The sequence below is a fragment of the Rhopalosiphum padi genome, chromosome 3 (genome assembly GCF_020882245.1).
Source record: "Rhopalosiphum padi isolate XX-2018 chromosome 3, ASM2088224v1, whole genome shotgun sequence".
In the NCBI taxonomy this organism is placed as follows: Eukaryota; Metazoa; Arthropoda; class Insecta; order Hemiptera; family Aphididae; genus Rhopalosiphum; species Rhopalosiphum padi.
Genome location: NC_083599.1, coordinates 11,843,800 through 11,854,975, shown reverse-complemented (window position 1 = coordinate 11,854,975; position 11,176 = coordinate 11,843,800). Strand labels below are relative to the sequence as shown.

At 29.8% G+C, this 11,176-nt stretch overlaps 1 protein-coding gene across 2 annotated transcripts; it reads left to right on the top strand.

Moving 5' to 3' along the window:
* The first annotated feature begins 689 nt into the window (after positions 1 to 689).
* On the top strand, positions 690 to 10,512 carry LOC132927004 (uncharacterized). 2 transcript variants are annotated; one of them, XM_060991447.1, is made up of 8 exons: positions 690 to 1,301; positions 4,819 to 4,945; positions 5,722 to 5,893; positions 6,426 to 6,626; positions 7,341 to 7,597; positions 7,889 to 8,095; positions 8,452 to 8,644; positions 9,741 to 10,512. In XM_060991447.1, the coding sequence occupies exons 1-8, from the start codon at positions 969 to 971 to the stop codon at positions 9,907 to 9,909; spliced, it is 1,659 nt and encodes a 552-aa protein (XP_060847430.1). In that variant the 5' UTR covers positions 690 to 968; the 3' UTR covers positions 9,910 to 10,512. The 2 variants fall into 2 exon arrangements, with proteins under 2 accessions (XP_060847430.1, XP_060847429.1); XM_060991446.1 differs by having other exon boundaries at positions 856 to 1,301; positions 6,438 to 6,626.
* Positions 10,513 to 11,176: the final 664 nt, after the last annotated feature.

The window sequence follows — 11,176 nt, the reverse complement described above, 5'->3', positions numbered from 1 at the left end:
GGGACACAAAAATATGAGCCGAAAGCCGCGTGTTTGACAAGGTAATAACTAATAATAATATTACGCCGTCGCGACCAGCTCTGTTTTCGCCGTATACGATATATTATGGCGGCGGCGGCGGCGGCGCGATCGCACGGCCGCCCGGAGGAACGCGCGTGGGCCGCCGCCGTCAGATTAAATGTCCGCCGCACTATGCCGCTTGAGTCGCGATGACCGTCGTCGGCCGTTTTCATGTCGGCGGCGGCGGCGGCGGCAGAGGAAATGGGCGGCCGCCGACATCGGCGTGTCGACGTCGCGTACCCGCGGAGAGTGTACAAGAGAGCGCGAGACGGCTGCCGTGGCGGCGATCGGCGAGAACGAGTGAGATGCGTGTGCGTTGTCGATGGACGGGGGGCGGAGGGGAGGTAGGGCGAACGAGAAGAAGTGAGCGCGAGCGACGAAAAACACGTGCGAGTGGAAAATCAAAAATGCGTTCGGTCGAGGCGACATCAACCGATGATGCGCGTACCTCCGTCGATGCTCCCATACAACAACGCTATAATCGTATAATAATAATAATAATGTATAGTATCAGAAGCAGCGCCGCAGCGGCCGCCGCAGCGGCCGCCGCAGCGGCCGCCGCCGCGTACTCAAAACGTGCGTCGAAGTTCACTATACAATAATAACAATAATAATAATATAATCGTGTTCCTTGTCGGGCATTCACACCCGTCGCTGCCGCCGCCGCCGCCGCCGCCGCAGAAGCAATAGTGCGCGATCGGACCAATGAGAACGATCGGCGTCGTATCCCCGCCATCACATCAGGTTTCCCGCGGCCGGGACCCCTTCGGCGGCGTTATTTAAGCGACAAACGCGCGGGCCAGCACAGTCATTCGGCCGACGAGACTGCGACTGCGCGCAAGTGTTCCGTGGTGGTCGATGGAAACGCAACCGCGGTCGAACTGTTTCGTCGCTGGCGGAGATCGACCATGATCTACGCGGACGCGGTGGAACGCGGCGACGGCCATCAGCCGTCGGCGGCGGACGAGCCGAGGCCTTTTCAGATACGCGGGCACCTGGTGCACGGGATACCGCAGGTCGGCGATTCCAACTACGACCCGGCGTGTCCCACGTGCAACCCGTGTTCGATCAACGACCTGGGTACTCAGACAACGATCGTGGTGACGACGACTTCGACGCCGACGGTCATGACCACCGCGACTTCGGTACCGGAGGACCCTATACCGGCGACCGCCGACTACAGCGACAGCCCGCAACTCGAAAACAGCGTATTACAGGACGTGCAGCAAAACGGAAACGGGGTAAATTTACTATTGTATTGCACTCATTACATTCGTTAACCTTTACCTATACTTGCGTCTTACTATATATTGTATAATTGCTCGCTAGTCGGGGAACGGATGAATTCCATGCCGTTTCGAATCGTATACTCATCGTGTCTCGTTTCAAAGCGATTTACGAATACGAAGATTTTTTTACTCTCACGTGTTTCGACCTTTCCGCGTTTTAAGCATTTGCTTTACGATCATGTCTGCATGTTTGCATCTTTTATTGGAAATTTTAAGTGTTTTATAGACATTTTTGAAGAATTCAAAAATCAATCGCTGCCTGCAAGAAAGAACAAAAAAATTAATATTGTTTAAATTTTGGCTTCATATTTTTCAGTATTCGATTAATATTGAACTCAATAAATTAATATAGCCGATATAGGTATTTACAGATTTTCTGGATATATTATCATGTTCCACAGTCGTCAATCACAATAGCTTTAATGATATTTTACTAGACATACTAACATACCTATAAGAAAATATTATTATTATTATTATTATTATATTATTATTATTTATTTATTAACATTTTTTTTTACATGATAATTTTTATGTTCATATTTGGTTGGGTTTTAGTGCATTATTCCGTTCTTTGCGGACTTATAGTTATACTTATATATATTACACCACGTCGTGCATTTGTCGTCCAATGCCATATTTTATGAACACGGAAGAAACGAGTTATTTACACGTATTGTTTAGTCCTGTTCACATTATATTTTAAATGCATCTATGAGTCTATAACTATAACATGATGTTAATTGTCATTATCGTCTATTTTTTTTAATTATTTTAATTGGTTTATTATTATTGGTATTTAATTATTAGGAATTATAGCTATTACTAATGTTATTATGTTTATTATTTTACCATTATTTTATTTAATAGCGAGTCAAATGTTTTCTTCGTTTTAATTCGTTCAATTTCTTGATTTGCAATATTTAACTATATATTCACATGGCACCACCGACTTTTTTCAAATATATATAATATACAATTTTTAAAATAACTATGAAATTATTATTCAAATTAGTTTTTCAAATATTTTCTTAAATCATCATCGATTTAGGTTTTATACAAGACATACAACCAACAATTTGGATAAAGTACATTCTAAGTTAAAGTAAAATAAATAGAACATTTAAATATACATAAATAAATATTTGTTTAATGTTAAAATGTTATTTTTTTATCTAAACTAAAAATTCAATCAACTAAAATTTTAGATTGCAAATACTGTGATAAAATTTTCAATTTTTTTTTTTTATAAATATTAATACAATAATAAACTCAGTCAAAAAGTTTGAAAACAATAATAAGTTGAACTTATTAGCTATTAGTGATTTAAAAATATAAATGAACAATGTTTTATTTATAACAATTTGAAGTTTATATATTGACAAAATTCGTCGAATAAATGTATAAATGTATATAAAGGTTTTAAAATAGTTAAGGTCTAAAACTTAAAGAAAAATTTAATGCGAGGTTCCTAATTATAGTAGTTTTTGTATAACTTTAAAATTTCAATTTATTAATTAATGTGTTTGTAAATAAAAAAAAAGCTTAAATACTTTATATAAAGTTCCTCGTAAAAGTTTTTCATATCCCAATTAAAAAATACCGAAAATTTCACAATTTGATAAAAATACACAGATATATTTTGTATAATTAATAGTATGGAATTTCGTAAAGAAGGACATGTTTCTTTATTTTTAACTGGACATTTTTATCAAAATTTCAAAATTGTAGTAAAAAATTATATCAACAGCAGTCAACTTTATTTTTTTTTTAACAGAAACAACTAGGTTTATTTTTTAATGAATCCTGGTATAGCTAAAAATGAATATTGTTGAATTATTAATTTTTGTTCATTAGTTATTTTATAAATTTATACTATTGTAAGAAAAGGGAATGAAATGAAAAAATTTAAAGTAATCAACTAATTGTAATTATACAATAATAGTAGGTACTTATTTTTTAATTTTAAGCTAAAATTAAAATAATGAATTATGTTTACCAACTATTTTGTATTAATTTATCGCAAAATTTAAAACATTTTTTGTTATGTTATTATTAGATTAGCGATTAAAATGTATAAAATATATTAAATTGCATTAAAAATAGAATAAAATTTAACTTTTGAAAATTGAATTGATTCCAATAAAAAACAAATTATGCATTTAATAAACTCTAAAGGACTATATAGGTAGTAAAAAACTAACAAACTAAAATTGATAATTTTGACATTTTCAAAAAAAAACTACCAGAAATTCATCAAAAATATAGTTGTTACCATTTATAAAATAAAGTTGACACAAAATAATGTGCTTAAAATGTTTGAAATTTTGATTTAAAAAAATTTTATAATCGTTTAAGATCATACGTATGACGTATAAGATACTGCAGTTATCTGCATAATACAATAATATTTTATTACATTTTTTTTACTTTAATATATTATGAGATAGAATACGATTTATAATCTTTTAACTTGTTTTATGCTTTTGTTATCGTCATACGCTAAAAAAATATTAATCCTTATGTTTTTAATATTCAATTATTGAGTAAATTATCATTTTCTATACACAAAATATTATTTTAAAAATATTTAAACTGATTTAAGTTATTCATAGACATTTAAATATAATACAGAGTTTGTCTTAAGTTTCACTTATAGCGGTGCAAAAATATTTAAAAAGCTTTATTTTTTTATAAGCGTTTGAAGTTTAATTATTGATCAAATTTGTTACAATTACGAATTACGATTTCATTATATATATATATTGACTTCCCAGTTAAATTTATAATAAATTTAAAAAAAATACAATAATTATGATAATTAATGTATCCCTAATAATAGACATTGTTCATGCCTTAATTAAAACATTAAGTTATTCATTATTCATATGTGTATGCTTTATCATTTTTTTTTTGCATCATTAGCTCTTCATTAACTAAAAAATACTTAGACATAAGTAACTAGATATAATAACTTAACTTATAAATTATGTATTCTCATATAATATGATTAGATTAATAGTTATAAACTATGTAATATATATATATTGTAATATGTCATTATATGTCATTAATCATTAATATATATTATATATATATATATATATATATATATCTTACACAAGTTGATATAATACATTGGTTATTGCTAATACCTGTGTATAAATTTTTAATTTTTTCAATTGTTAACCATTTGAAAATAGAATAATAATTTAAACTAATATTAGGATTTTAAAACATTACATACATATATTTATACGCATATACATAATATATTATTGAATATAAATTAAACGGCTCGATGTAATATTAAAATTGGCCTGCCTAAAAGCTCGTACACCCGGAAAAACCTATAATGACGCTGCGTTCATGTTCATTGACGCCTCTAATCAACATTCTTACCCACGTATTTGTGCACAAAATTAATTACATTACAGTATAGAAATTCCTAATTTTATAAATTTTACAGGGAATGATAACATACAATGATGACTACTCTGCTAGTGGATTTAGGACCGGAATTGCGGTCGTATTCATAGCGGGTGAGATGGCCGGAATCGGAATGCTCGCCGCTCCATGGGCAGTGGTTAACCTAGGTAAGTCTCTAATGATAAAATATTTACAATGTACCTATCACATTATGTGTACAGATAAAATTATTTAGAACAATAGTTTGAAAGTACATTAAGCTTTATTTAAGCTTTACTAAAAAAAAATACACTATTACTTCGTTAAGCCTATAAATAGTTTTCCGGTAAGTACCTAAAGCTTGATCATATGTTTTATGGTATAATATAATATTATTATGTCCTTGTATTTCATTATATTGTGTTTTGATCTTGCCATATTATTTAAGATATATTTATAAAATATGTCAGTACATTTCGAAACTTTTATACACTAATATATGTAATATATATTTTTTTCTTTTTTATGCAATCGTTAAATATAATTATATTAACTAATTTTTATCCATCAATAGGACAGAAAGGTGAGAAGGTGACTATTGAAAACCCTATAATGTGACATATATTTATACTGTGTAAGGTACACTAGTTCTCCAATTAACGACACACCGATCCTATTATAAAAAATAATTTATAGTTAATTAATAGTTGTAATTCAATTACAATACTATTTCTAATACAAATTAATTTATAGTTACTGACAATATATCATATTAATATTCTAAAATATAAAAGATAAAGAATATTCTATTTACAAATGATGTAGGTAGGTAATTGATACTCATGTAGAAATAGTTCACACGCTAAGTACTTACCCTCACTCAACTCACGTTCAACCTATTAGTACCCATTTATAGTACGCATCTGTTATATGGATTGTTATAATTTGCGATCACTGTTCTCAGGATGGATGGGATTCATTTTGTTGGTTACATTTGGAATTGCAACGGCTTACAGCGCTTCTTGTCTGGGGACCTGTTGGCTGATACTTGAGGAGAGATACGCCCAATACCGAGTTTATCCTTTACCTGACCCGTATCCTACAATTGCGTTGCATGCAGTCGGAAGACGAACTAGGTATTAATTTATAATATATATTACCTATTCACAATCTACAATAATTGTAATAATATATTATATTCATTGCCTTGTCAACTGTAGTGTACATGAGTGATGACTTTCGTGTATACAATAAAATTAAAATTAATGGGAAAAAGTAGGTAATTGCTCTGCTGTATAGTAAGTGTTGATTGTACCTCGCCATTGAGGAGTAAGTCGATGTAATTTGTAAAACGTACGTATGCACATACGTAAAACGATTCTGAGCGAAACCGGCCTGCCGACCTATAGCTACATATATTACTAAATATATTTTTTATATATATTGCTATTTTTGTCATTATTATATTTAAATATTTAATATTAATTTACCATTAGGATTGTATAAAATTGAATGCACGAAAGTCGTTGCCCATGTTGCAGTCTTGCAGAGTCGTTTATATAATTCTGCGGCGTTATCTGAACTCTAATAAATAAAATGACAGTATTATTGCCATAAATATTCTTAAAAACTTAAAGACACATATACGTGTATTATTTAACTTATTAGTGTGATTTTTAGTTATTTTACGAAAGCATGTGTACACATAACACTGTTCGGCTCCGCAACTGTATATTTAATGCTAATCGCCCAATCTGCACAGAAGTTATTTTCTGGCACACATCCGGAAGTTGGCTTTTCGACGTGGCTATTTGTATTTTCAGTAGCCCTCAGTTCACTTATGTTTTTGGAATCACCAAAGGATTATTGGTATGTACCTACATTTTTTTATAATAGTGAAATAAAACAATAATAATACAGCGAAACTTCCAAATTATACGAAGTGTCGTGGACAAAAAAAAATTATTATTACAGAGAAATATATTAAATAGTTTAATACAAGTATTTGATTCTAATATGGTAATGACTTATGAGTCTAAAACTATTTCGTTTAATAGATAATTCATTAGATGGAAGTTCGTAGTATGAAAGTTTCGCTGCATTACGATTTTATGTTAATATTAATCAAAACATGTACATTTTAGCAATTAAGTAAATCACAACTCTACATTACATACTATAACTATATGATATATTTTTAATTTATTACATAACACAATGACCAAGTTAAACAATCAACAGTCGCTGTGTGACTTTGATAGTAATTAAAAATAAATTATCAATTTTTTTAATTAGTTATATTAGTATTATTATCCATATTAACTCTAAAGTTATAGAGTTAAATCTATTATTTTTTACTATATTAACTTAAAATTTAACGTTATCGTATTTGACATTATAACTCAATTATATTTTTGTCATTAACTTGTCCAGTCCATCTTTAATTGAGGACTTACAGGTGATATTAGTCACATATAGTTATAATTATAAAGGGCTGTTATATATTATATTAACTGTATGATGAATATTAAAATACAAATAAATTAAGATTGTTAATCATACGATTTTTTTTGTCCCCAACAGTATAGTGGCCGTTGGTGCTTTGCTCACGACGATGACGTCCTGTTACTTCGTCTTAATGCAAATTTTGTTGGATGAACGAATGAAAGAAGGTTCAGCGACTGAACCGCACATAACTGCATGTTCAGCAAACCAATTTTTCTTGTCCTTTGGATCAATCTTATTCTCTTATGGTGGAGCGGCATCATTCCCGGTGATACGAACACACACTATGTTTAAACGAAACGAGTTTTCGCGGAGCGTAGTAACTTCATTTATCAGTGAGTAATCGTGCTAAAAGTTATTAAACGTTATCGTATTTTTTGTTGGACAAATGGGTGTCATCAGTTAAGTTACGGGTACTTGCGAGTGGTTTCGGGTAGCTCGTAAACGGGTGAACATTTGTTGGGATAGCTCTGACAATGTTACTTATTGGTTATCACTACTACTATACATATTATACGATTTTCTGTTATTGAGACTACCACAGGTATTTAAAACTGGGCGAACTGATTAATCAATCAATCTTGTGTATGTATGATTATTTATTTATTATTTTATCTTTGTTCCAGTTTTGGCCATTCTTTTCGGGTCGATCGTTGTTGGAGGATATGTCGTGTACGGTCATACGATTAATCCAAACATCCTCATGTCCCTCGGTGACTCGTGGCTGTCGTACGCGGCGATTATTTTGATGGCAGGGCATTTAATTTTGGGATTTGTCATTATCGTGAAACCAGTATCTGAACAAGTGGAATCGTTCTTCAATACACCGCACTGTAAGCACTATATTATAGCAATTAAATTATAATGTATTAATTGTAATAATGTAATGATTTTTAAATAATATAATACATAGATTATTTTTAACTATTTTTTAAAAAAAGTCATAGGAAAACCGAAATTTTTTTATAAAATACATATTTAATTAATAATTATACATTATATAAAAATTTAAGTTTACCTTAAAGTTCAAAGTTACTCTTAATATCGTATCAACTAATATATTTATTTTATCGACAATTTTTTTTCGCGAGATGACAGTTATTCATTTTTATTTATGTTTAAATTAACCTGTACCTATACTAACACCAATTGGTAATTAACACACATACAATATTAATTTTATTTTCAGCGTTCGGTTTCTCACGATTCGTAGTCCGCATAGGCTTATTACTTGCCATGATAGCTCTTGGTGAGAGCATGCCAAATTTCACCAATTTAGTGGCTCTGATGGGATGTTCGACCGTTATACTCGCTACGTTTGTACTACCGTCGATATTCTACTTGAGGCTGTGTTCCATGCGAAGCACCACATGGCCCGACAGGTATAATATTTACGATATTTTAATGAATACTGCAATCATTCTGTAACCTCTTATATTGTAAAAAAATATTATTATTTTATCATCTATTGCAGTTTTTAAACGATTGTAAGCTTAACATTATGTATCAACATAAATACCCATGTAAAGAAGTACCTACTTAAGACAATTATTGTTTTAAATTAATTTGGAGTTTGTTTAAAAAAAAACTGCTGGGAAAGTCATTGTGTTTTATAGTAGGTTTTGAGTACACTTCGTCTTTGAGTAAAACAATATAATTTTTTTATTAAATTTTAATACAAACCTAAATAATTGCACCAAAAAAATAAATCTGTGCGAGACAGTCTGTCAGCTTATAATGCTTATATTAATTAGTATACTGGTATATTATAATACATTTATATTGATATTGTAGTAATTTAGTTTATTTTTACTAAAAATAATATGTTAAGTTGAATTAATTTCAACCGAAAATATTATTATTAATATTTAATTATTTAAATGGTATTGATGTAAATACTTATTGTTGTGTACTTTTAAATCAAATTTGGTCGACAATGCTCTGCTGAATGGTGATTTATGTTTTCAGCATTTAAAATGTAAATGCTATGTATCAATAAATCATCTATCAAAATATGCGTTTGTTTCATATCTTACTGAACTAAATAACTATCAGTATAAAATATATTTTCTCTAAATTTGGTTATGTATTGACTTACACGACTATTATTTAATATTTTAAGTATTTTTAAACACGTGAATAAAAACAACGTTTTTGAAAAAATACACCTAGAGCATTCTATGAGCATTAGTTGTTATCGTTGTTGTTTTAAGAATAGCCAACGATGATGAACCTTATATAAGATGTAAAGGTTTTTAAATAAAAAAGTAATTGAAATTGAAACATGTATCTATAAAAAATTTAAGAACATCATCTTGTTAATTTATTTAAATCCAATAAGAACATTTTACTAACAATTTGCATTTATTAGGTACTTATTTAATAAGTATAGGTACGCCCGATAACTTGGGTTTAGTAAATTTTTTTTTACTAATTAGTACAATTTATTATATTTATTATTATTATTTTTTTTTACAGGAGTCTATCGTGGAAATCTAAAATTTACATGAATATGGTTATTGTTATTGGACTTACAAGTGGTATTGCAGCTATGTTAACAGCTCTTGCTGAATTAATCGACTTTCAATCCTTAATTCATCCATATTATGTGTACTATATTGACTATGATGAAAGTACTTATAGTTAAAAGAAAAATGTATATATATTTATTATAATATTTTGTATTATATACTAGATTAAGTTTGTTTTTGTACTCAAAATGTTTTCTTTAAAATATTTTTGGTTACCTATATCTATTATTGTATAAATGTATCGTAATTTAAACAAAGTTAATATAGTGTAAGTGTAAGTAAATTAATTTAAATTCAGAGACTTATAAAAGACTTTATTAAGGAAATTATAAACAGTTTTATACATTAATATTATATTAATTATCCTTAAAATTATATTTTATAAGTTTTAAAAATTAGTACAATATAATTTAGTTATAAGCCTATCATCTAAGTTGTTGATGGCAGCTATCATTACCATTCACTTCATTATAATAGTGATTAGTGAGTCGCCTTCATAATCAGTTTCAACTGACCATCTTAAGCTTAATTTGTACCAATTGGATAAGTTTAATTATATAAATATTAAGGTTTTATCATTATCGTATTGGGTTATAGCATTATAGGTATATAAAAGAATGACTTAAGTTGAAAAACTAAAGTAGCACCTATAGTATAAATTATATTACTTATATTTACTGTCGCTTGTGTGTCGTAATTATACCTTTGTTTTATTTGTATATTTTGTTGTTTTAATTTATTTTATTTTTACAAATCCTTGTTCCCGGTGTCAACAAATACTTCATAATATGATCAAGTGTCTTGTGAATCAAAATGTAACTCAGGACTTCTGTCAGTTTTTGATTCATATTTCACGGAAATTGTTGCTTGATCCTAACTGTATATTCACTATTTTTATAATAAAAATGTAGAAAATACACGCATCGGTAGTAGCAATAAGCGTTCAAATGTTTTGACGACCATTAATTCAATAATAATTAATATTTAAATGCCCAATGTTGATTCTGAGAAAATAAACAAGGGACATTGTAAATTATTTAAACTTATTCAAAATATAAAATGATATACCTATACAGTTGTATAGGTATTATAGTTATAAAATAAGTAGCCTTGAAATCACCGGACGCTTGTACAATAAACATTATGTAATATAAAGTTTAAATATTAAGTATAAAATAAATAAATTATAATAGGTACACACCAAATAAAATTATACGCATTTCATTAGTAATAACTAGAGACCGGAATTATATTATTCATTTGTATATTCATACTGAGTGTACGCACTTTATCGAGTATTTAAAATGTCCTTATTTCAAATCGTACTAAGGACATAGAACAAATTGTATTTAGTATAATATATAATTGCATATTTGGAGGGTT